Below are 27,477 nucleotides of genomic sequence, written 5' to 3' on the forward strand. Positions count from 1 at the left end.
CCTTAGCACCACCAAATGCAGATAAACTAAGGGTTTTTTCTCTAAAATCCCTATGTACTTTCAGTTTGTTCCTTCCAGACTATCTTACCTTTTTATTCCTTTTTGGGTTATTAAAAGTTGTCTATCTTTCCCATCTAAGTCATTCACTTCTTAAACCTTGTTGATCAGATAATATGGCTGATGGCATGGCAAATGATATGAACTTAATATTATTTTTTTTAATCTTTTTGCAATTAGTAGGCCTGTAGGAGTATATTATATATCTATCTATAACTCTTATAAAACAATAGTTAACCAAGCATTTTAAAGCCCTCTTGCAATCTAAAACTAATTTGAAAAATTGCCACATAAGATTTTATCCTATGTGTCAACTCCATATTTTTCTTTAAATAAACTATATATTTAAAAAACAAATGAACGTATATATGTTACAATAAATAAATATATATATTGTAAGAATCTAAGATTCTCTCATTAGATAAAATGATATCTTCTCTTTAGTTTAAAATATCACGTCTATACCTAATGATATCTATCTATCTATAACTCTTATAAAACAATAGTTAACCAAGTATTTTAAAGCCCTCTTGCAATCTAAAACTAATTTGAAAAATTGCCACATAAGATTTTATCCTATGTGTAAACTCCATATTTTTCTTTGAATAAACTATATATTTAGAAAACAAATGAACGTATATATGTTAAAATAAATAAATAAATATATATATATTGTAAGAATCTAAGATCTTCTCATTAGATAAAATGATATCTTCTCTTTAGTTTAAAAAATCACGTCTATACCTAATGATATTTCATTATTTTTTTATTCAACATTTATATGAGGTTTCTTTCGTTTTTTTATGGTGATTATATGAAAGTTTGCTCAGGTCGTTGGTTAGTTAAAACTCTCATCGCATTAATCATTAGTGGCAATATTTAAAGTTTATAAGTTTTTTTATCACCACTAAATTATATTCATCTTATATGAGTTTAGAGCTTTGTATAATATCATAACTTTCTGAAAGAGTTATGTTAATTCTTTCGTTCATATCACTATGAAAATTATGTACAATTTTGGTTTAATTCTTTTATTTTTTTTGAATTTTATGATAATGGTTAATATAATCTCTTTTTTCTTTTGTTTTTTAACAATACATTTTTTTTCATTGTGATGATGAGAAAAATATTATGATGGTAGACGAAGATTTAGTTCAAAACAAGTGTATATAACAATTAGTTTAATGATTGGATAATGAATACGTTATTGCTAATTTAATTAAGTGAAACTAAATAGATTGTTCGTCCATATGTTTTTTTTTACGATCATTATTGATCCATTCCATTAACTCATTTGTTCATATATTAAGCGTTTCATTAAAAAAAATTTAAGCAAGTTTAACTCAAATCTCACTTTATTTAACACCTTTTTAAAGCAGCCGCACATCGTGTGGGTAAAAAAATCCTAGTATATATATATAATGCTATTATGTATACATAAAAAGCAAAGCATAAATTCAACCATTAATACATGTGCATTACGATTAAACCAACAAAGATAAAAGACAAAGTATCTTCCAATGTGTAATAGACCAAATATGCACTGTCATCGAAAAGAAGTTACATATTCTACAATAATTTATAAGAGCCGATCGTCATTAGTTTTTAATTTATTTTGGTTTTGATTTTTTTAAAGAAATCCATGTGTAATATTAAATGCCATATAAGCAATGTCATTTGCCATGTCGTAGGCTATGTCATCTAATCACCAAGGTTTAAGAAGTGAATGACCTAGATGTGACAAATAGATAACTTTTAATGACCTAAAAAGGAATAAAAATTTATGATGGTCTGGAAGGGACAAAGTGAAAAGTACATAAGAGTTTTAGGGAAAAAACCCATAAACTAACGCAAATTAAAATCTCTTGAGAGTTTGGAGAGACTAATGATTAATGAGGCAACAATTACTATTTCTAAAACTTCAGCACGTTTTCACAATTTAATCAAGTAATCACCATAGAGGAGTGTGTGTGTGATCATTTCGTAGCAGTTGCCAAAGAAAATTAATGTGTGTCGTGTTTAAGGTCATTATTAGATATGCTCTTTGATATCATTTTGTGCTCATTTATTATTGTACCCAAGGATCGGAGTGTTCCCATCAATTTATACCCTTTTCCCAATTGTTCAATTGCAAAAGATTAACCCAATAGAATTTGGTGAGTTATTGTTGATATCATGACTACAAACTACCTAATACTCCCTAATATGTGGGTAAGAGACGAAAATCCAGAAAAACAAAAAATAAAGAATGATTGAATTGAGAGCCCTTTTGTCTCATGAGTCCAAATGTCTGCTAAGAAAATTCAGAGGAGAAGGCTATTTGCTTTTGGGTTCCGCGGCCCTTTTGTCTCATGTTAAGAGTGGTTGTAAGAGACTCATGTGCTCAAATGCATTGCTCGTCGAGCTCTTCATTGGACCTTTGTCATTTGCTTGTTACTTTGTTAGAACATTGTAACTATTTACCTTCTTCACCTACACTTTTTTATGCCATGTGAGTTTCATCTTCTTACCTTTTCACTTACACTTTTTTATGTCACATGAGTTTCATCTTCTTACCTTTTCACCTACTTTCTTTACCCTTAACCATTCACCTACTTTCTTTACCCTTAACCATTCACCTACTATTTAGACCCACATTTTGCTATATATGTATATACTGATTAGTCCACCAACCTACTCTTTTGCTATATATGAGGAAAAAAACAAAAATGTGTCCATCATTGAATTCATTTTACTCGGTGGAACAATTTGTCAACGACTTCTCTTTCACCTAAGTATTTCACTGACTATGATTAAAGCTTTCACCTTCATTTATTTTGCCATGTCATCTTACTTCACACCCCCCCCCCTTCTTTTCATCAAGCCTTATAAATGGTCTTATGTGGTGCTGATGGACGCAGTCCTGATGTATTATGACTAAGACGTGTGTTGGAACCCGACCACCACACCAACCTAGAGGAGGCTCTTATATATAATTGTAGCCGTGTCAACATTTGCTTAATTGGATTGGAATATTAGCATGTTGCTAGGCTGTATTGAAGGCTGTTTTATCTCTGGAATGAAATTGTGTGTCTACTTATAATGGTTTTCACTGTTATATGTTATATTGGTATGAGACTTTGATGTTAGCATGCCTTGGTTTGCTGAAAAAGAATGAAATGAAAAAACTTCGATATATATATATATATATATGTGGGTTAGTTATTGTAAAACAAGTATTAAAATAAAATAAATAAGATAAGATCTTGACCCTTAAATCATGATAAAATTGATGCGCGGAGATTCACATATATATATATATATTGATACACGATGATTTTAATGATGCACAATGATTGTTATTGAAGGAAAATCTATTATTTTGTTTGTTTTACTTTAATACTTGTTTTATTTTACCTAGAACCTATATATATATATATATATATATAGTATGCCACTAGAATGTTTGATTTATTAGTGACATATATGAATTGCTATTTTAAACACAATAGTATGCCACTAATCACATGTTGTTTGTCGTGTAAATAAGTAGATTAAACATGGACCCAGCACAACAATCCAATATATTAATGATATTTGATCAGATAATAATTGATATTAAATTATTACAACTCAAGTCGATCGTCTAATTAAATGGATATGATCCACTAAAGGTTTTAAATAGCTTATTTTTGAAGTAATGGTAGTCTATATATATCTCTTTATGGAAAAACCTTAATTATATGTATAGTAGTTCGCTTGTTGCCAACATTTCCTTTTATCAGGTTGTGTTCCCTATCCTTACGGCTAAGCCTCGTCTTACCTCACCTAAAACAATACACCATAGGCACCACTTCATTTTGAGGTGGCGTCGTCATGGGTCGTCCATTAAATGGAAAGACGTGAAGTGTGGGGTCGGAGGGAGTGTATATATATATATATATATTTACACCTCGCACTACTATTTAGATTTTGACATACAAGATCCCATTTGAGTTTTTTAGTAGTTCGCTTGTTGCCAACATTTCCTTTTATCAGGTTGTGTTCTCTATCCTTACGGCTAAGCCTCGTCTTGCCTCACCCAAAACAATACACCATAGGCACCACTTCATCTTGAGGTGGCGTCGTCAAGGGTCGTCCATTGGAAGGACGTGAAGTGTGGGGTCGGAGGGAGTGTATATATATATACACACACATCGCATTACTATTTAGATTTTGACATACAAAATCTCGTTTGATTTTTTTTTTCTTTCAATTTTTCTTGATTTTTTCACAATTTTTTTTTATTTTATGATCTCGATGCTAATGAATAGTGCCATCACCCACGTGACACTGTTCTATTGGTTCATCTTAGACTCAACATCACTATTCGAATTTTGTCATATCGGATCCCATTTGGGTTCTTATTTCTTTCTGTTTTTCTTGGTACTGTGCATAGTATTTTTTTTTCTTTTATGTTTTCGACTACTATATTGGGCAAGGGCACATTCATATTGGTCTATCTTATATCTCGTATCACTATTTGAGTTTTGACATATGGGATCTCGTTTGAGATTTTTATTTTCTTCCGTCTTTTTTTTTTGTTTTGTTTTTTCCACAGTTTTTTTTTGCTTTTCTGTTCTCAACTAATATATTTAAAATTTTTATTTAACATTCTTTTTTTCATTTTTTTTTTATTTTTGGTTTCTTGTACAAAAACTAAATGTATACGTTCGATGTTACAAAAGCGTTTGTGGATTTCATTCAGAATATTTTTTCGCTATTGACTTTTTTTACATATATGTATTAACGTTGTAAAATTTTCAACGCGTGTGTGTTTTGCTTTTAAGTAATTATCTCATTTTTTATATTCGTGGCACGCAGATATCTATATTACATTATAAAACAAACTCATTTTTCTCACCTTACTTAATTAAGAAGTTGATAAGTCTAAAATACCCTTACTTATATTACTATCTTTAAAACACACCCTCGAAAATACCTACCTTACCCTTTAATTAAAATTTATCATACTCACAAAACATATGCTCCTTCACCCTCTCTATCGTTGGTTCGGTGCTTAGTGGGGGAAATGAGTTTGCTTCATTATGAAATATAGATATATACTACCTATGAGTTTATTCATGTATCCACACAACGAGGAGGTATCGCCACCTTTAACCGCCATTTTTTTTTAAGGTTCCGCTGCATCGCGCGGGTATAATATTAGTACTAACATAACAAAACCATATCAACACGACAATTGAGTCCGCAACGCGTGGTCAAACCAACTTGTCCGCGTTAAGATAGATGAAACAGATCATTAATCAAATTGACACTATTTTTTTTTTCATCTCTTACACTAATTTCCAATCACAATTTTAAACAGTAAGTTCAAACTCCACAAAAATTAACTTCTCTCATTAATATATAATAGTACATGAAATTATTCAAGTCAACATGAAGATCGTCACCTCAAATTTATCAACTAAATGATTAATCCTTGTTGTTAAAAAAAATGATTAACCCTTCCTAATCTATGAATGTGTTTGTTTGTTTGATTTTGAGGGCTTTTTAAAGAAGTTTTGGTAAGGAGAATGATATTGGTAGTTTGATTGAGGTGAACTTTTGGATTGAAACACGGTAAGGAGAATGATTAGGGCAAAGTTTGATTAGATCATTTCAATGAGCCAGAAATTGCTCGGTAACCTTTAAAAAAGAAAAGTCTTTCATCATAAAATTATATTCAACTTCATCTAATAGAATAAATATTTTATGTGTCTCAAACCATATAAAAAGAAGTTTTGTTTCTTAGAATTCCAATCTACAAAAATTACTTAGGGTGCAAAAGAAGAATGATAAAACTTAAAGAATAAAAAAACCTTGATTAGCTCCTACATTAAAGTCAAAAATAATTCGACATCCTCATGAAAAAAGAAAAGAAAAAAATAAAACGTTAGATTCAATTATCAATATGTAATCATCACAAACTGCAGTGAAAATGTGGTATGTTTCTTCACAAGATATCTAAGGTTCGAGTTTTAATCCATATATGTATTTAATTTTCATTTATAGTAGTTTTGGGTGACTTTTTCCTTTGACATCTCTAGGTGATAGAGATTTAAATTAGAAATTTATTCGACAAAAAAGACTTTATAGCACAAACCCGATCAAAACAATATATTAAATCGCTGGATATATTTGAGTAACATTTTAAAGTTTTTATCCATATATGAATCAAACCCGATTAAAACAATGTATAATAAACCAACTTCACTTAGGTGGGTGGCCAGGGGTATCTTTTAAATCCAATATGTGGTTCCCGGATGTGAGTTTTTCTCAAGGTTTCGGGTTCGAGTCTTGGGTCTCTTATCTCAAGGTATTTTCCATGAAGATGGGATTGGAGGTCCAGCGATTTGTTAGTTAGAATTGTCTTTAACACGTCTGAATCGAACTAACTTTTAAAATAAAAAACAATGTATAATAAGTCGATGGATATTTGTGAGTAACATTCTAAAAAATTTATGGATGTATAAATTGGCTTTTCTTTCAAACCCATAGTATAACCAAAATCCATTCACAAACCAAATCAAACCAAACACACCCTAACGTAGCAATCCAACGCAAATCAACAACATATCCCCCTTTTGTTTGCTATCGAAAACAAAAGAGAACCCCCCTTCTCTCTCGTTCTCTTTCCAAACATTATTTTATCTACAAAATTCTCAAATAGATCATCATCATCATTACCCATCAATCAATTCAAACCCATATAAAATGTTGTTTATATATCAATTAGGCTTTGGTTAATCTTTCAAAGTATCCATCTTTTCCATCAATTTTCTCCAATTAACAAAACCCTTTTTCTTGATCCTAAATCACAACACACAAAAATACATATACAAAAATCCCTAACTTTTTTTAATCTTGTAATCAAATGGGGTTTTTTAGTTGAATATAAAGTTACAATCTTTGTTGTTAGGTTGTGTTTTTGGGCCAAAAATTTTTAGTTAAGAATTTGTAGCTTTGATAGTTAGATTTTTGATTAGGAGTGAAAATGAGCTTAGAAATTGAAGATGATAGCTTAGTTATGGAAGTTTCGGCATCAGTTAGAGAACCCGAAAAGTAATTACATTTTTTTTTTAGTTTTGTATGATAAAGTTTGAATCTTGATTTGATGTTGAATTTGTGTTTTTGGGTGGTGCAGGAAGGCAAGAATTTCATATAGTAGAGATTTTTTACTTTCTTTTAGTGATTTGGAAATCTGTAAGAAGTTGCCGAATGGATGCGATCAGTCGGTCTTAAGGTAAAGTGAATTTGGTTAGGATTTTTGTGACATGTATGTTAATTATGTGAATTGTTATGTTAGTTTTAGACTTTTAGTATTGATATATATTGGTTTGTTGAATATATGATACTAGTGAACTTGAAGATAGTGTTAAAGAACAACAGCCTAGAACTCATGGGGGTATACCGATACAAGGTTTTCGTCGTAATGATTATAGCTCTTCACCACCTACTCGGGGTAATTCGATAAGTTATGGCAGATGGGATAGTCGGTCTTCTGGATGGAGTGATAAAGATAGCGATACACAATCTGAGGTGGAGCCAGGTTGGTTTTTTAATGCATAGTATAATTTAAATTAGTTAATCAGTTTGCCTATTTTGGTTGTTTTTGGTGGTGTATTACGAATATATGTTACTGTTCATGTTAAGACTTAATACATGTTGGAGTTGAATGATGCTACTATTTTGGAACGTTAATAGTTGGTTGGATACGTTACAAGCGTCACGGATGATTGATTAGCTCATATGCTGTCGTCAAATTTATGTTGGCTAGTGTTTTTGTGCGAGTCTTTTTGTTTGATGTTCATAGACAACTTGACCAATTAGGAGGGAAAGTCAGATGAGAGCTGAACTATGCGTTTGAAGCAGCATGAGATGTATTTGTTTGTTTTATTCTGACATTTAAATCAGACCATTATTACTGGTAGACATTCTGTTCTTTTTATCCATGCTTAGTATATTAGTTTAAACTTCAAATTGGAAATCAGTTCTAAGTCCATCTTCGAAAATTTTATTGCCATTGTTTTATCCTTTTCTAGTAGATGAAATGGATCTCTTACCAAATCATTTGACTTTGTGTGTGGGCCTGGAGTTTGATTGTCGTGGTCGTTTAGGACTTTAGATCTTAATTTGCATATCGAACGACAGGAAAGAAAAATTTTATATTTTTTTTCTGACCCATCTATTAGATTCCTCAACTTATGCCTGTCAAATAAGATTATTAATAGAGAATGGAAGCAGGACTATTCTTTTGATCGCAGCAAGTGAGTTATCGGCCTGTATTTCATCGGGGGTAGTGTCTAATGTTAACTAAGTTTACCTGTATAACCATGCTTTTCTTTATTGACCAAGTAGGGAGTAATTTCATCATTCAAACCCATATTTAGATATTATGCATTTATGTTGGTACGTTTATTGGGGGAGAGTTCATTGCCGGGTTGATTTTTTCCCCATTATCGTTGAAAAGATCTATCAGGACACAATATCTACTTATCTAGCCATTTTACTGAAATTATAATTTTGAAGTCATTTTTAAATCTGAAATCTATCAGTTCCCACGCTGATAGCAGTGACCGAGACCAATGGAAAGTTAGGGTCTCTAAATTTCAAATCAACAGCCTATTAAGTATTGCTCCTGGAGTTGTTCCTTCAGTGAGGGGGTTTGTGCTGTAGCTCTATTATAAACCTTCTACGTGAGTGGTTCTGAATTAGTAGCTTTACAAGTTGCACATATAATTTTGTCCTAATTTTACACTTATATGCTATCACGAACATGAATTCATTCACCTCTTAATCAGGATCTTACCTTCTTTGATATGTAAATAATAATTTTTTAATTTTTTTTAGATTCTGGAAGGCGTGGTTTTGGAAATCAATCTCGACGACCTTGGCAGAACTCTGAGCATGATGGTCTTCTTGGTAGTGGTTCTTTTCCAAGACCCTCTTCATTTACGGGTGGCACCTCTGGTCCAAAGGGCTCCACAAATGAACAACATCATCTTAATAGGAGTAACGAGGCATATCAGCCACCCCGTCCTTTCAAGGTCAAAATTTCTACGTTTGACTTGCCCACGTCTGTGGTTTGGATCATTATAAATTTCCTTCCAATTGAACACCTCTCTCTCTCTGTGTGTGTATATTTATGCACACACTAATGTCTATAGTTACTTTTTTGTTCAGGCCGTGCCACACACCCGTCCGAACACCCATGACTCGTTCAATGATGAAACATTTGGTTCCAGTGAGTCTACAAGTCAGGACAGAGCAGAAGAAGAAAGAAAGAGAAGAGGTACACCCTGAACCCTAATTTTTCATTCTGTTATTGGGGTAGATCTCCAATTTTTGAATTGTGATTTTTGATTTTTCATGTAGCTTCTTTTGAGTTGATGAGGAAGGAACAGCAAAAAGTGCTACAAGAAAAACAGAAATCAAGTGCAAATAAGCTTAAAAGTGACGACTTTAGCGACCTCATCTTAGAGGAGATCAAGGAAGAAGTGCTTGAATTGAATTCTGCAGTTCAATCTGTTCCGAAGGATGATCCTGGGAAATCATCAATTCTGTTGCAGTCTTCCAAACCCCGACCACTTGTACCACCGGGATTTAAAAGCACAATTTTGGAGAAGAGTTCAACCACAAAACCAATCTCTTTTACTGACAAAGAGGTATATATCTTAAGCTAATGTGATCGCTATGAACAGAATAGCTTTCTCTCTGGTTATATAGTTCATTCATTTATCAAATTTATAATTTGAATCCAACATCATTTTACTGACAAAGGTTAACTCGTATCAAATAACTTTGAGCATCTTACCACCTTTTTACGTATGTTTTTTTTTTCATATATTTTTTTAGCAGAATCCTAAACCTGGAATAGAGGAAATCCATTTGCTTGCCAAGGGCAACCACACTCAAAATGGAACTCTAGATAACCAGGTTATGGGAATATCTGGTTTTCCAGATGCCCACGAAGCTGTCGATGGTGAAGTTTTTCAACTTATGGCGAATAAAATTACTGAAAATAAAATTCTCAGCAACTCCGGTCAGGAAAGTACAACATCCATCCTTGGGAAATTTTTTGGCAGCGGTCCGACAATTAAAGATGGTGGTTCTACAGGTCTTCTTGAGGTAAATGCTCATAAAATAAGTTGTTTGTTTGTTTCTGAATTAAAAAATATATGAACTTTGAACTCATGAATCTGCTTTTTCTCTTGCAGCAGAAGAGTAAGTCAGACGATCCTTTGAGTCCCCACAATGTTCAATCTTCTAGATTTGCTCAGTGGTTTAATGAGGATGGTATACTGATTTGTATCGCTGATAATTTGTTACTAATTTATCTGTCTTTGTGCTTCATAAGTACTAAATGTCCCATTTTCTTGATTATTCTTTTTGCAGAAAAGAAACCACTGAATGATATCTCATCTAACAGACCCAATGACTTGCTTTCATTGATTGGTGGTGGCGACAAAGGTATCATATCTACTGACCCAATTGCACCAGAATTATCCTACCAGGGATTTGGAATTGCCAAGACGCCCTCAGACTCCATCCATTTGTACAACAATTTTAGGCAAGAGCCTGCACCTCCAGTTGCTGCAGTGCTTACTTGTGAAGACCTTGAACAGACTATATTGTCAGAATATAGTGAAAAAAGTTTGAGTTCGCAGCCACCAGTTACCAATTGGAATGTATCTGGCCAAGAAAACGTGGATGCTAGAGTAGTCGACAATCGTGCAACCAATCACTTGCTGTCATTGTTACAGAAAGGAACTAGCGTTGATGATACCTCCAATACAAATGTTGAGTCATTGGAGGACCATCATCACAAGTTAAAAGACGCTAATCAGGAAGGTAGTTTGAGTCAGAATCTATCACTTGAAGCACTTTTTGGGACTGCTTTCATGAAAGAGCTGCAGTCAGCTCAAGCACCTGTTTCTGCCCAGAGGGGCTCGGCTGGGTCTGCTAGAATTGATATGTTTGAGTCTCGTGAGCTATCTGTCCCGGTGATGAATGGCCCTTTGTCTTCTAGTGTGGATGGAATAGGACCTAACATGAAACTGCCTACCAGACCAGAAGAAGGTGAAAGCTGGTTAAACTTTGATGGTCAACGTGCCGATGCTGACCCGTTAGAGATCCAAAGGGGATTGCCCAGATTGGGTAAGCAAACCGTTGGGATGGGTGAAATCCAGCTGCCTGAAGAGGAAAGCTTGATTGCGGTTGCTGATCCTGCAAATACCTATAACCAAAATATAGGCAAATTGTTACCTTCGGATGTGGCATTTGATATATCAGAGAAACTGGCGGCCCTTAATTCTGGTTTTAGAGGTGGTCAGGAAGGTAGTCGCTTTGTTCGTGGGCCCTATGATATATTGGACCCTGAAAGACAATTTAATAGTAATCTTCATGGCCAGGCTTCATCTCCTCAAATGCATGCAGCCCAGATGAATCATAATAGGCGGCCAATGTTTCACCCTATAGATCCTATGAATTCCCAGATGAGATATCCCGAGCATCTTAATCAACAATTTCCAACTCGTCCTTTTCAGCACCCAGATGCTAGGGTAACTGGTTTTGATGTTCCTGTTCATCCTCAAATGTTGCCTCCTCAAATGCGGATGCAAGGAAATTTTCCGCCAAATCAATTGCTGCATGATCTTTCTAGACCATTGCATCCTAACAATCAGACATCCAATTTTATGCCAGATAGGGAAGCAATGCATGGATTTCCATTCGCTCATCAACAGACCAACATTGGGGGGCTCGGTATGCCATTACCTGGTATATTCCCCTAAAACTTTATGTATCTAACAAATTAGTTTTTTCAGAAGCTGTTCTACACTTCCTGAATTTGACCTAATACTGCATTCAAATATATATTATAGTCCAACTTGGCAACGCAGTATAATAGGTCTTCTAATTCGTTGAGAGGTCTATCTAAAAGATTTGCAATGTAACTAGGAAGGCGTTTTAAATATCACACATGCATTACGTTAAAATCAAAGACGAAACGATCCCATGGTCTCTAATCTAAGTTCAAATATCATTATTAAAATGCTTCACAGTAGTCAACTCGACCCAGTTGGTTGAACATCATCCATTAACAAGTTTGATATCAGAAAGACCATATCTTTGAAACATATTTAGATCTAAAATACCCCATCTTTTTTTTGGCATTATTTTATATCTGGATAAAGTAAGGAGATGAAACATTAAGTTGGAAAGAGTTGATGATTGATGTGAATGCATCACCCTGTGGATTTGTCTATTTAGTCTTGTTTTTCTCTCTATGAAGTCAGAAACAAACAAGTGATCGATTGGATTAGCCTCTATAAAATGCTTGAATATATATTTGTATATCTGCCTGTACACTAATGCTGCATTTATCTCCCAGTTCCAGATGGTAGCAGCGGAAGCAACCATCCTGAAGCATTTCAGAGGATGATGGAGATGGAACTGAGGGCCCAGTCAAAGCAACATAGCCAAGGGGTGTATGGGGGGCCTGAGCTGGATATGGGTTTCCGATACAGATAGAGGGTAAGCAGATTATATCATAGGCGTCATAGTTGAGTCATGTACATGGGATGTTTTGTGCTACCTGAATCCATTTGTAGCTGCTGAGTGTGTCCAGGTTAGCGTTGTGTTTGTTACCGCTACTTTGGAACCTGAAGAAAACAGTAACGTGGAACTTGTTTTCTGGCAGTCTTTTTTGTGATTTTAGATTGTTGGACTAAAGGTTTCTTCTTGTTAAGGTTCCAGCCTTCGATACCATCAAGAGATTTGGAATGTAGATGCATGAGATTTTATGTTGTAATGCATATTTACTTACAGGTTAGTTTTGTTTGTTGTTTCACCTGTGATTGGTATGGAGTCCCATGACATGTTGGTCTCAACGTCTTAGTTTAATGATTTGTATCGAGCCGTAGACCCATGTATCGAAAGGATTCACATAAATGCATAAAATCAGATCTGATGGCTTGTTGACACGCTCTCAAGGCGATGGAGTCGGGTTTTGTCAGATCAAATGGTTGGTAATTAGAAGGTAATTGATACAAATGAATAATCGAGTATGGCTTTAATAAACGGTTGGTATATAACATTAGAAAGGTTTGGCTAACACGTGTTCCTAAAAAACGGGTAGTTGGATGGAAACCTTCTGTTTCCATGTACCTCTTGGTATCCAAAGTGCCCATCACAAAAAACTGATAGTCTTGATTCATCATTCTCACACATAAATCACAAGGTATAAATGTCCACTAACTTTTGGTAAATTTTGCACTTGTTAAAATGAAATTTCTTGACTCAATTCATAGATCTGGAACTGGTGAGAATCGAGTTTGTTGAGATGATGCTGTGTCCTACATGGCTACATCTATATTAAATTGAATCTAAGAAGTGAACATGTTCAAGCAGAACTTTTGTGAAGTGTATTTTTAGTTCTGTCACGCCTCCTAAAATGTCTTAATTATATTTTTACACATTGTATAACGTATCTTTCATAGTTACATACTTATATGCATTGATCAAGGAAATAGGAAATAAGACTGTTCACAGGTGAACAAACCTGCCTCACCTCTGTTGAGACATTCTAAAAGTTTGAGCATACTTAAAACGCAGTTTACCCATGTATATAAGGAATGGTCTCAATACAGAGGTCAAACGAGCATCCTGCTTCCAAAAGGTGCCCCACACCCGTCTTCCCCATAAGTGAATGTATATATCAAAATGATTAGAAGTGAATAGTTATTTTTTCCTCCTCGAGCAAATTTCAAGCGAGTGTAGTAACTGCTTTGGTTATATACTAACACGTAACTTAATAATATTTACTGAGATACGTCTTTGTGTTATAAGAGTGTTAGCAACGTATGGATTATAGGTGAGTGGTTGGTGTGGTGCCACACTCGAACACCTCCGTCAACAAGAAAAAAGGTAAGGTGTGATGTGAGTTTAAGGGATAGTTCCCCGCGTTTGGCATGGTAAGGTTCGAGGTGAATGTGTCCGTTGGCAAGACCCAACCCTCCAACGGCTAACTTTGTTTTAAGAAAATACTTTCTTTTTTTAATTTATTTTTTTTTATAATTTTTTTTTTTTACCATTTTAGACAACTATCAATCTATCATCCCATCTTCTAACCAAAACACTTACATTTCAACATATTCCTTCCACCAAAAAAAAAAAAAATTCTAAAAATGGCTTCCTCAATAGGATCTTCTTCCTCTTTAATGGATTGAGGTGAAGGATGACGCGAAAACACATGCTAATCGACTAAAGTTTACATTCGTTTTTAGACTAGCGAAAACATTCATAATGAGGATGATGCGAAAACACATGCAAATTAGTGTGCTCGTTTTTAATGTTTTAAGTATGTTTGCGGAATGCCTTTTTTTTATTATTTATTTTATCTTTCAATGTTTTAATTAATATCTTTTTATGTTTTAATGTTTTAAGTGTAATGTTTTAATGAAATAATAACTTTTAAATAAAATGAAAATTGTAGTGATTACATAAGAGACCAGTGACAAAATAGTGGTATTTGGTTTAAGTGATAAGCTAAGGTGACATAAGAGGATTAATTAGGAATGAAGGTGAGAAAAGAATGAGTAGACCGACAATTTAAAGTCTAAGGGGGTACCTGGTTAAGGGTATTGGGGGGTAAGGAATGGTAAAATGAATGAAAAAAGGTGCTTAGTTGTGTTAAGCAAAGATAATCAATGTTTAATACTGGGTAATGGGCATTATCCAACAAATTGGGAACTAAAGTAATCAATCCTCCAAAATATTACTCTTCCTCTCTTCTTCTCCTTTCTCTATCAAGGACCATCGGAATTCAACACCGCCATGCTAACATCACCTCCAACAGGAACCACCACCACTGCTCCACCAACCCAACACCACAACTACCGCGGGTGACTATCTCCGACAATCAAATCAACCGCCACCATAACTACCGCAGGCGACCATCTCCGACAATCACATCAACCGCCACCACAACTACCCCAGGTGGCCATCTCCGACAATCACATCAACCGCCACCATACTTCATCGTAAAAAATATAACAGATGGGTTACGGATTAGTTTCTTTTTCTTTCTATTATATAAAAGCAAGCAACCAATGAAATGGTTTGATGATGACGATGATGGCTTGACAGGAGGTTGTCGTGGCGGTTGGAGGTATTTCCGGTGGGTGGTGTGGATAGAGAAATTTCCGGTGGGTGGGTAGTGGTTATTTATGATTGTGGGTTCAAGAGAGAAAGAAATAGATAATATTGTTAATTAGGTGGTTCAGCTCGCCCGATGGGCGGCGGCGATTTCTAAGACGTCTATGATTGTCGTGGTTATCTTTTTTTTTTCTTAAAGACAATAACGCATACCATCATATTTATGTTTACCCCGAAAAATAATGTAGGAATTTAAAAACATAAATGTTAGAAAAGTTATTAAAAAAACAAAAATTTAAAAATATAGATCTGAAAAAGCAAAAATACAAAAATCAAAAAAACTATAGATTTAAAAAATCAAAAATAGCAAAATACAAAAAAAAGAAAAAGTATTTGGATACTAAAGAAAACAAAGCAAAAAGAAATTTAAAACTTTGGACTAAATCAGAAAGAAACATAAATGGAGGGACAAACTGTAAATTCTGAAATTCTAAAAAATATGGCCATAAAGTTGAAAGAATAAAAAAAAGGGGGGGACTCAAACCCCAAGCCTCTATTATAAGAGGCATGGTGCATATCACTCCTACAAACTATTTTGCTTATATTTTCATATATACAATATATATCTTATCTATTTCTTTGATGCAAAAAGACAAAACAACTCTTGTTCACATTCTATTCTCATATTAAAGTAAGTAATATATATCATATGATTGTAGTGGTATTGTGGTATATATAATATGACTATGGCTAGAGAAACACAGATAATACTATGGCCAGAGAAAAAGTCGATGGGGATGTTTATGTTATATGGAAGAGAGAGATTGTGGGTTGAATATATATGATTTCCTTATAAGTATGTAATCAACTATGACAAAATAATTATATAATGTGTCGCCATACTCGAACGTTCAATCAATGTAAAGAACTATAAATTTTGCTCAATACATGTAAAATTTGTAAGATATTTAAAAACCTTACATTGTTTGAACAATATAAACATATTAATCCTTACTTCGGTTGGCTCAAATAAAAATGCCTTTACATTGATTGCACAAAGTTTATAAGTACTTGTACCGATTTAACGAATAAATCCCTACATTACACAACCAATTTGACACAGCTTATGATGTCATTATCGCACAAACATATGTAGTGGTCATTTGCACTATGATTGGCAGAAAGACCAAATTCACTCTTTTGGTATATTACGCATAGTCCATATTCACATCCTAAAAGATGTTTCGCAGGACAAGGCAATTTTATGTAGTATGGCCCCAAAAACTACATGTACAGAACTCACTTGGCTGTCTTTTGCAGATTCGCAATTAGGCAATTATGATTCTCAAAACGGAAAAGAGAGTAAAGACGGGAAAGGATTTTGTTTGTACAAGAATATTGTGTGGGTAAGACCGAAAGTTGTAAGGATCAGCATAGTCATGACAGGCCATTTGCAATGTATTTTTGAAAAGACAGATTCCTAATTATGATTCTCAAATCAGAAAAGAGAAAGCAAAGGGAGGAAAGGTTTTTGCTTGTACAAAAAGAACATACGGGTAAGACCTAACGTTTTTAAGGATCAGCATAATCATGACAGACAATTTGCAATGTATTTTTGAACTCCGATCATGTTTACTTGGTCTAATATCAAAAAAAGCACCAATCTACGGAAATTTAAAGATGAAGTAACCTTAACTGTTGCATCTAATGAAATTTGTCATATGCTACCATCTTGTTTTAAAGATGCTATATAAGAACATTTAGCAACGGGTCCATCGTTCAATTCAGTCTCTGCTGGGTAATGCTTCCACCAGATAACGACATTCACATGAAAAACATGATCGACATTCATAAACAAAGACTGCACAAAAAGCCGGTCACAAAAAGTCAAACAAACTAACCAATTCGTTCATACCATGATACACAGACTACCTTTATTTCAAAGGCAAAACACACCATTTCAAAATAACTGTCATCAAACCATAAAAAACATATGATGACAAATCTGCACGTATTTTGAACTAAAAGAAGGAAACTTATATACGAAGTTTTTTCCATTCCCGTAGTCATATGTACCAGAAGCAAGTCAACAAAATACCTACGCACACCTGCAAAACATCTTGTAACTGGAAGGTTGAGCTTTTGTACACCCTACCTGCTGTTCAAAAAACGATGGATACGACCTTCGAAAGCTCTATGAAGACAGAATTGCGTCCCCGGGCAGTGCGTCGAGACCACCAAATGAGCTATTTGATGCAACTTTCCCAGTACCCGGATCATATGAAGAAATTATCTCTTCTGTATACCATCAATAAGAAAAATAAGCTGCAACTTCGTTCATTAAAGCAGCAAACTAAAAAAAAATATGCATCGTTTGACTCGGAACAATGCCAAGTAATATGGCTGGCTTATCATTGTTGGCCTAAATCAATGACACAAAATCATTTGTGACATCTTAAACCAAAACATAAATGGTTGGTCACCGTTTTGTTATCTTCAAGTACCAAGAAAATGTGGCAATTTCTATGCATATATTTAGTCAGATAGATCAGAATAAGTTATCAGAAGATATACAATCAAATAAAGAAATGGAGGGGTACACTGGAAGCGTACTTGCATAGTCCTCAAACTGGGGGCTTTTCAAATTAGCACAGAGATTTCTCATCAACAAAACCACCTGAACAAAAACAAATCAACTCTCAAACAACAGTTTTAATATACTTAAAGATAAATTGAACACATACAAATACTTAAAGTCTTCAAGAGGTATCCACCTCTACTACCAGTAGCACTTAGGATACTAGATTGATAGATATATCTAGATATACTTCAAGTGCTATCCACCTCTACTACTGTAGGTGTTTAGGATATTGGATTGATATAGATAAAAACATAAGTATCTATCATACGAATATCCTAAAGAAGACTAGTAGTAGAGGTGGAAATTTTGACCCATATAACCAAACACTAATCAATTTCGATTACATATTATCAATTTATCTTTAACACGTCAAAGAGTTAACGCTAAAGTTAAACCAAGGATAAATGGGCCAAGCTTCACCGAAAAGAAAAGAAGGAACAGGCCAAAATGGGATGCCATTCGAATTGTATTCAAACGTATAAACCTTCTAAATCAGTTTATGTGACACGGTAGTAACCCAGTTTTTGTAATCATTTAATACATACATGAAAGTGTTTGGTGGTCGGCCCAACCCATTCTGACCCAAACCCAGGTTTGACCTTTATCCAACTGCTCATTTTGCCGCTTCTAGTTGTCAACATAATGCCTTGTAGTAGCACCTAGGTAAAAACTGGTTAATAGTAGCAAACAATCATACCGTCTCAACATCCACTGGATCCATCATCTTCAACTTCTGCATGTGATTGCTTTCATTAGGGTCAAAGATCCCACCAATGAATCTGTAGACTTTTGGGAAGTCCGGTATGACTGCACGAAATAAAATAAGATATGACAGTGCAAAGAGTATATAGTTTCAAAAGACAGTAACTTGCATCTCTGACACTAGTAAAACTCGACCTACCATCAACTAAAAATATCTTGAATTACCTAATAATGAATGATGTTTAGCTAATTACTAACCTCTCCCAAACATCCTCTGCTTTACTTCATTTTTGTCATTTGTTTCACCAGACGGCCATATCCCTGTACCACTATCAATGCTGCTACTGATGACATCATCTGCAATGCCGAAACAGGAAAATGTTAAGTGTGGAAAATCGCTTTGAATGAAGAACATAAACTAGAAAAGGGGGTCAGACCTTGTGTTGGCCATAGAGATGCATCTTTCATGATGATGTCTTCATTCTTTATTATATCAGCAGCTGGGTGTTGGGTTCCTCCTACTTTACATACATCTAAGTACCAAAAAGTACATTATGTCATTTAGATTTTATTTAAACTTGTTCAGGGAGATACGAATCTTAAATAATCAGTGACAGTAACCTTGTTTTGGGGCCTTGAGAGGGTACGGATGAGCTGCTTTCTTCTTCGGGCGAGGGGGTGGGACGTGTTCATTTGCCCCATTCTTTTGGACTTTCAGAAAGTACTTCTGGGCATGGCTGCGTATCTACAAGGAATCGACAATTGTCACTCTGTTAAAGCTAAATAACGTTATCATTTAGGTAGAAACTGGGAGCAGCCTCTCTACTTAGGTAGAGGTAAGGTCTGCCTACATCTTAACCTCCCCCATACACCGTCGAGGTATTGGGGCTCAAAACCCGCGGAAGGCGGCAATAAGGTTTTACTCAAAGAACCTACACCACTGATTACCTGTATAGCAGTCTTGGAAGCAACAAAAGCTTCGATTTTCTTCCAATCACGATCAAAGCTGGAAATGCCATAAACAAGAATATCAGTCGGAATGTCATCAGACAAGATATGGTTACCATAAATATTACTCGTATTAATTATTTTCATTTCAACTAACTTCCTTCTACTGTAGCAACATTTTTCGTTAGGTTGTTAACGCTTTTAACAACTTCTTTGTTTGATAATTAAAAACTCTCCCTTATTTTTTTAAAAAAATGGCAATGTTTTAATCTAAAACTAATTAACTAAACGGCTCGAGCTTCAAATATAGATCCTAATAAGTCTCACAAGCAAAAAAAATATTAGTTGGCAAAACCTTAAGCTAAATAATCATATATATATATATATATATATATAGGGGAAGAGAGGGAATATACAGGTGAAGGGCTTCAAGAAATTTGTCGTGTTCAACATCAGTCCAATTCTGTCTGGATTTAGTAATTGTATAAGGCTTCCGTATCTTCCCCTTATTACTACTGTAATAATTGCTTTCTTCTTCTTCTTCTAACACCGAATTATTATTATTACCGCCGGTAATTGGATAATTACTTTCTTTACTTACCGGCGCCGGCAGCACGGAATCAAAACCCATACACAAGATTATCACACCCTGTAACAACAAATTATTTGATTTTTTTTTTTTTTTTTGTGTGGATGGAGATATATTGTATAAAAAGGATTTAATTCGGGGTTTTTTTTGTGTAAGTAAGATAAGATTTCTGGTTAATTTGAGAAAATTCTTAAGATTTGAAAGTAAGTTTGGCTGAAGGGATTTTATTTTTTTATTTTATTTTATATAGGAAATGAGGAATGGGTGGCCGGACACGTGTATCGTAAGTCACCAATTCACTACTGACTCGACATAAAAAAAAAAAAGATTATTCTATAATGGGTAAAATTAATGAATATTTTTTAAAATAAAATATCAGTTTTCTATATACAACTTAACTATATTTTTTGGCGACAAAATAGTGAATACTTCAAGTTCTGGAAATTAACTTTTGACTTTTAATTATTTTAAGACAGATTTAATTATGTACGTTTTTGACTATATAACTTGACAACACTTTATATTATATCATCATATCATATAATATAATAATTGTGATTATTATATATCTTTGATTTACTCTGAGGCAAAGGCACGGGTTATAAAAGTATAAAACCTAATTAAAATCAACAATCTAACAATTTAGTTAGAAACTTTTTTTATAACAAAATTAAACACGTAACATACACTTTTGGCCATCAAAATTATCTCAAATGAAGGGGTGTTTGGTAAAGAGAATATATAAAGATGAGAAATGGAAACGAGTAAATTCGATCTCTTGTTTGGTATGTTTGAGTTATATAACAAGAGGAATATATGCTTCCATTTGATGTTTCTGATTCGTGACTAATATATGTTTGTTGCTATACGTATTCGCGTTGTGTACCTCCTAGAGTCCAAGTTTGATGATATTTTTGTTTGATTAGTTTCCGACTTTCCGGTTAACATTTTATTTGATATATTTTTACAAGTTACAAATATATATGATGAAGGGCCCATTTATTTTTTTTCGTCGTTAAGTGTTGAGTGTATTAAGTGGCCGAATACATTAAGAATGTCTGTGTGTATTAAATTTTTAATTATTAACTTCATTAAGTAAAAAAAAGATAAGGTCGAAGTCACGATTTTCCCAACAAAGGAATTGAGGAATGATTTTGAAAATTGAAGTTATACATAAGCATTTAAATGGACTGATCATTGAAGTTACATGGTGTGCGAATGTGCGATAATGAAAGTTCAAAACCTTCTAAACAAGAACTTCCGGTTTAAACGATACAATCGTGATCATGGAGATAACAAATAAGTATAGGAGAAAAGAAGACCATGGAAGCCCAAATATGTATTGGGCCAGGCCTTTTATGCACATTCAGTCATTCACACATGTCATTATGTCAATATGTCATGTCTAAAATTTTTTATTACGTCAAAATATTTGATTAGTACGTGTGTAACCTGTACTGAGACTAAATTACCTTCGTATGACATTAGATTAAAATTTACAATCATGGTTAAATAAAAAAAATGTATTTAAAAAAGAGAGATGATTATATAAACTATCTAAGCTTATGTGTAAAATACTCACATATTAATTTTTTAATCTAAAAATTTCATGTGGCCAAATATTTATTCTATATAAAAAATTTTAAAAAACTAATATGTGACATGTCAGACAGACTTATATCCACTTTACGTTTAAAGGAAACAACTCTTTCCAAGGATTTTGTGGAAAAAAGAACCCAATATTTTTCTAAACATGTACAGTTGTTAGAAGGTTTTTCAGATTAATATCACGAAGTTTCGTTGACCTTTATATGGTGTTCTTAATTTATTTATAGTAAACGTTAAGTTAAATTAGAGAAGAGAAGAATTTTTTTATAGTTTATATTTTGGAATTTATTTAACAAGAAATTCGTTTAATCACTGATTAGACTAAACTTTAATAATTAACAAAACTAATAAAAGAATCGTGTAGCCCAAAAAAAAAAACTAAACAAATAATGGTTTTGTGACTAGACTGGGGACATGTAAGCCTAGCCTTGGTTTAGTTCATAATGTACAGGGCCGACCCAATAATGTATTTGGGTTAGGCAGTCGTTTAAGGTCCTCAAATTTTACTTATAGTCTGGACTTATATCAATTGGGCTTGTTTTAACATATAGCAAGTTTTGTGTATGGTATACTGAAAATAGAACAATATATCCTACCTTTTAGTACTCTCATTCTCTCTCTCACACAAGCACACACTTTAGTGCATTACACATATACACATTTGGTTAAATTCCACATACTCACATTTATATACTGCAATATGACATCTTTCATAAAGCATTTTACTTACTTATTTATCTAATTATATGTAACATCCCAAACTTTTAAGTTTGACTGTTTGACTAGACCGTTAGTTAACGTTAGGTTTCGTCAAGTTTATGTGCCTTGAATAAATTATGTGATTAATGTGACCATAAATATATATTTAAGAAAGATTAAAATAAAAGTATTAAGGTAACTAATCATATATCGTATATGTATATATACGAATTATATGATTTGATGTCAAGTTGGTCATATTATTGTTTAAGTCGGTGGGCTTGTAAGTAAAGTTACTAAAACCTACCTCCTTATTCTTATTATATATATATAGATTAGTTTTAGGCTTTTTATTGGAATTGTCGTCGAAAGAAAATAAGAAAAACCCCAAAACACAATTGTTATCTTCTATAGCCGAATACATAAAGTTTGATTGTGGTGGGATCTCTGAGCACATCGAATAGAACGAATAAGAGGTAGAAACAAGTTTATTGCAGTAGGTGATTGGTTCGTTTTAGCAGCCGCAGGTAAGATTCGTTTGTCTTTGTTGTTTTGTTTTTTACATCCATAGTAGAGTATTATATTATACTAATAATATGGACTTGTATATTTAAAAGTGATGGATAACAAGTTGAGGAAAGACAAAAGTTATAAATTTCCATCATGATCTAGTCGTGTGATGGTGGCCTATTTATAAACAATTTTATAAAGTTTATATATTTTATATATCCTAGCTACAATATACTATGTATAGTAATAATAATAAAAAGATGTTTGTTGTGTCATGGGGCTAGGTGTCCAACAAAAAGAGATGGTGGCCTATTTATAAACAATTTTATAAAGTTTATATATTTTATATATCCTAGCTACAATATACTATGTATAGTAATAATAATAAAAAGATGTTTGTTGTGTCATGGGGCTAGGTGTCCAACAAAAAGAGAAAAAGATAAGGTGGTATATGCACAACTAAAAGTCCATGATTTGCAACTATCTTGGTCAGGAGCTATATAAATATAAATAAGCATAGAGGTACTTGTGACTAGTAAATTAAAAAAGGAACAAAAGCCCCTTTTCTCTTTTGATGTGGATCGATCAAACCAAGAAACAAACAAATTATTTTGTTTGTTGTTTATTCAAATTTAAAGAAAGGCTTGTTACAGGAAAAGTATATATTTAATTCATATATAGATATGTTTGAATTCTATTTAGTTTCTTACAAGAGTCATGTATATTTTAATATTAATTGATAAGGTGTTTTAACTTAGTTTGATTTCTTAGTCAAACAAACTAAAGAAACTAAATACTGATTCGGTTGTTGTATGAGTAATTTGACAGCAAAGTTAAAAGTTATTGTTTCTTGGTTTATGTTTTTTTTTGGATCGTTCGAATTAAGGAGCATAGCCGTACGTAATTTTAATTTAAATTATATGTGTAAATTAGATATATTAGCCAACTCAAATTATAATAGCGTCTTAATATCATGTAACTATATAGGTATTTGGACATTGACGGAATAACGAGTTTGAGTTACATATTTACCCTACTCGAGGTAAGAGAACATCTTTCGTCACCTGATGGTACAACAAAACATAGTTTTTATAAGTTAAACCCTCAAATAAATATAATTGCATGTTTTTATGATTATGGGATTATATGGGAGGTTCTTACGAGATATGTATGATTACCATTGATGATAAATGGTAAGTTATGTATGCTTTAACGGTATTATGATGATATGCATGTGATATGAAATGATGAGATGCTATGATTATATGAATGTTTGCATGGCTTGTACACCTAGTCACTAGACATATGAATAGGATTGCCATGACACATGCACGATTAAGGGCCCTAAAAGTAAAGATAATTTTATGTGATTAGTTTAGGTGAAAGTTAGCCTAAGCTAATATAATTAAGAAGTCTCGAGCATATGTAAAGTCTTGTGTTAAGCTTAACCCGTGCTAGTTCCTCGGAGCTAGGGTGTACGTGGTCACGTGGTTTGGGAATCATGATACCTCCCGTGGCATAGTTATGTTTGAGTATTCCGGGTGGAGTAACTAACCACCAATGCGTAAAGGTATAAACGGTTTATTCAGTTGGATAGACATTGTCTTTCCTTAACGACGCCGATGGACCACCTTATGGTTTACCCATCATGTCGGGTGTGAGGACTCCATGTATGGTCTATGACCGCCTACACACAACCCCACATCCCCATGTAAGTGGCATAAGTCACTTAGCCTATGTCTAGGGAAAGATATAAAGTAATGAAAGAAAGATATGAAAGAAAAGTAGGCACATTAGGTATATGATGATCCTATTGTGTTATATGCTATGTATGTGATATTAACTCTTATGACACGTTTTTGTTAATATATTATGAAATGGCAAATATTTTCAAATCATGTTATCTTACTTAACTAATTTATTAGCTAACACTTGTTCTTTTGAAAATGTTGTGCCTTCAGGATAAGCAAGTTTGAGCTAGGAAAGGATTAGCTCGGTGAGATGGGTATAAGTAATAAAGAAGATTAGCATTAGACATTGAATGCTTAGACTTCACCTTTTAGCCATTGTTTGGCTACTTTAATTACGATTTATGATGCATGTAATAATGATGGCATTTATGTTGGTGCCATGACTTGGATTTTACTTTTATTATTTTGATGATGCACATTAGTAACACCATTTATGAAAGGTACCATCCGTTACGGATGGGGCAGTTTTTAAAGTGATCTTTTCCGCTACATTTTAAACGTTGTTTGGCAAAGTTTTTGAAAATCCAGGTTTTTAAATGACGGGTGTTACATTATATCTCATTTTGAAGGTTAGTAGATTTGGTTTTATTATGAACGTAATCTGTTTAAATATTTTGCTAAAGACTTCTAAAAAGGCCTCCAAAATTAGCCTCGTTTAAGACCACCTAAAAGGTTGAGCCGGCTCTGATAATGTAGATCATTTTAAGGAAATAACACAACCTCTTGACTCTGGAGAACTTCAGGAATCAAAGTCTTTTTCTTAAATCGTATTATGTATCTATGTTTTGTTTTACCTATTTTGGTTTCCAATTAAAAAAATATACATACAGAGACAACGAGCAATTATCGAAATATGGAGACACCAAATCTGTCGGGGGTATAATGTTGGGCGAGCTTAAAAAGCTAATTGAAGTGAATCCTTTGCTGCGGGATAAACTAAACTTTAAAAAAGTTCAAGATTGCATACTTTTATCAATCAAAGATTAAGATTTTTCTCAGCATCCAGGGTTACTTATATTGTTCAGTTGGTATTGAAGTCTGCAAATTTGTATTCAGGTACGTACTTTGTCAATGGCCATAGACATCATTGCTTTACAAAGAATCATGATAACCTTTACGTTTGATATTCATCTCATTTTGAATATAGTTGCTTTAGCGTAATGCTGCTAAAATAGCAGCGCTTTAATCAATAAGTAGTACAGTCCATGATGACCAGTTAATCAATAAGGTTTGTTAAAGCTTGCATCATCTTTATTTGGTGATGAAGTTGTGGCATTGTGTTCTAGCTATCTGACTTTAATTCAGGATAAGTTTTAGTTGGCATTATTCAAGACCAATAAAAAGGAAAATGTGTTTATTGATCGGGTATGATTACCTGACCCATTTCAAAGTTACCCGGGCCTGTCTTGGCCCTTTACCCGAACCACTCTTTTTCCACATCTAATAAGTTGCATTCATCCGTGGTAGTTGAAGGAGACTTCCAATAGTAATGACATGACCATATCTTTTTATGCTTTGATTTTGTTTTAAAAATAAATGATAACCTCCATATCAAGTGAAAATAACTGGATTGATCCCTTTTTATCTCATTGAAATTAATGAGAACGAACCATTATGCTGTCTTGGATATAAGAAAATTATAGATAAATGAAATTGAAAAATCAGGATTTCTGAAATCTAATATTAAGGAACAGATCAGGACAGCAGAGGTTCGTGATACTTTTTGTTTTGTTAGAGCTGGCTAAATAGATGATCAGATCGTGTGACTTTTTGTTTCTTAGAACTAAATGTTTATATAATGTTGATGCTTGGTAAGTTAGTGGAAGAAATCTTAGCAGGTTTCATCTAATTACAATTCCTTACAAGCCATAAGCCCGGAGGGAAAACCTGCCCAGTAAAACATAGGAGATGAGCAACTCAAAAAGTTTTTCTTGGTCTTCTCCCACATCTTGCTTACTACAACAGACAATCGCTCAAAACTGGTGCCATGAAAGACTCTGAGCTGCTCAACTCGGTATTGCTGCACATCAGATTGATCGCAGGCCAGAATCAAGAAAGTCAACTCATGATCGGAAGAGTCAAGCGGTGAGTGGACATGCACGGCATGTGAGGCGTCTTCCAGGTGGGGTTAAGGTGATGGGTGACAGGCATCAGTTTCATTTCCTGATATAAGCAGCAAACTTGTAAGCTTCAGGCCTGATCTTGTGTTGCAAAGATTTCACAGTGAAGGATTGTTGTTAGCTGTTTGAGATGGAAGAATAACGAAAACTATGATCATTGGTGTTTTTTTCTTTAATAAATTTGGGACTTGGCTTGTGTGTTGTGACATTATAATTTCATTGCTGTTAGAATTACAAGTTTGGTTATGCATTGAACCTCAAGCATTAAAACATTCATTTTGTGTACTTGATTTCTTTTGCCTTTTGCTTCATGGTGTACCATAAAACCCATTGATTACCATCTTAGCTTTGGACTTTGAAGGTTAATCTTTGATTCTTGTCTTTCCATTCCCTAAACCCTTGCCACTTTAGTTTTATACTTTTATGTCACACACCCAAAATAAGCTGATGTCATAGACTGTTTTAGGTTTATGTGAATATCTTTCATATCTTTATGTAAGTCTTCTAATTCCTATTCAAATTATTGACCAAATTAATGTATAAATCATGGGGACACCTGATAGTTTTATTAATATGTTTGACGTGCAATGTAATCGAGTGTTTCAAGTGGAGGGCATTGTCAATAGAGGACAAACTTGACGAGTATGGAAGTGAGCAAAGTGAAAGAACCATTTG

General features: G+C 33.7%; 2 protein-coding genes across 4 annotated transcripts; one reads left to right on the forward strand and one right to left on the reverse strand.

Moving 5' to 3' along the window:
- Nucleotides 1-6,596: 6,596 nt before the first annotated feature.
- LOC122595150 lies at nt 6,597-12,910 on the forward strand. 3 transcript variants are annotated; one of them, XM_043767471.1, is made up of 10 exons: nt 6,597-7,140; nt 7,223-7,321; nt 7,437-7,627; nt 8,929-9,125; nt 9,262-9,370; nt 9,454-9,743; nt 9,934-10,206; nt 10,296-10,374; nt 10,474-11,856; nt 12,470-12,910. In XM_043767471.1, exons 1-10 carry the CDS (start codon nt 7,073-7,075, stop codon nt 12,607-12,609), a joined length of 2,829 nt encoding a protein of 942 aa, XP_043623406.1. In that variant the 5' UTR covers nt 6,597-7,072; the 3' UTR covers nt 12,610-12,910. The 3 variants fall into 3 exon arrangements, with proteins under 3 accessions (XP_043623406.1, XP_043623408.1, XP_043623407.1); XM_043767473.1 differs by having other exon boundaries at nt 10,299-10,374; XM_043767472.1 differs by having other exon boundaries at nt 9,937-10,206.
- Nucleotides 12,911-17,063: 4,153 nt separating this feature from the next.
- LOC122596393 (protein REVEILLE 6) lies at nt 17,064-20,323 on the reverse strand. The gene is made up of 8 exons (XM_043768962.1): nt 19,942-20,323; nt 19,526-19,583; nt 19,199-19,322; nt 19,015-19,110; nt 18,836-18,934; nt 18,573-18,682; nt 17,848-17,911; nt 17,064-17,532 (listed from the first exon to the last, which is right to left on the reverse strand). The coding sequence occupies exons 1-8, from the start codon at nt 20,154-20,156 to the stop codon at nt 17,429-17,431; spliced, it is 870 nt and encodes a 289-aa protein (XP_043624897.1). The 5' UTR covers nt 20,157-20,323; the 3' UTR covers nt 17,064-17,428.
- Between the last annotated feature and the right edge of the window lie 7,154 nt (nt 20,324-27,477).

This window comes from Erigeron canadensis, chromosome 4, assembly GCF_010389155.1.
Source record: "Erigeron canadensis isolate Cc75 chromosome 4, C_canadensis_v1, whole genome shotgun sequence".
Classification (NCBI taxonomy): domain Eukaryota; kingdom Viridiplantae; phylum Streptophyta; class Magnoliopsida; order Asterales; family Asteraceae; genus Erigeron; species Erigeron canadensis.

Excerpts from the sequence above, each read along its gene's own strand:
- LOC122595150 (XM_043767471.1), top strand. The coding sequence starts at position 7,073 with ATGAGCTTAGAAATTGAAGATGATAGCTTAGTTATGGAAGTTTCGGCA. Across the intron at positions 7,141-7,222 it reads TCAGTTAGAGAACCCGAAAA|GAAGGCAAGAATTTCATATA; the intron begins GTAATTACATTT and ends TGGGTGGTGCAG. Across the intron at positions 9,744-9,933 it reads TCTCTTTTACTGACAAAGAG|CAGAATCCTAAACCTGGAAT; the intron begins GTATATATCTTA and ends ATATTTTTTTAG.
- LOC122596393 (XM_043768962.1), bottom strand. The coding sequence starts at position 20,156 with ATGGGTTTTGATTCCGTGCTGCCGGCGCCGGTAAGTAAAGAAAGTAAT. Across the intron at positions 19,584-19,941 it reads TTTCTTGAAGCCCTTCACCT|CTTTGATCGTGATTGGAAGA; the intron begins GTATATTCCCTC and ends TGGCATTTCCAG. Across the intron at positions 17,533-17,847 it reads CCAGTTTGAGGACTATGCAA|AAGAGATAATTTCTTCATAT; the intron begins GTACGCTTCCAG and ends GATGGTATACAG.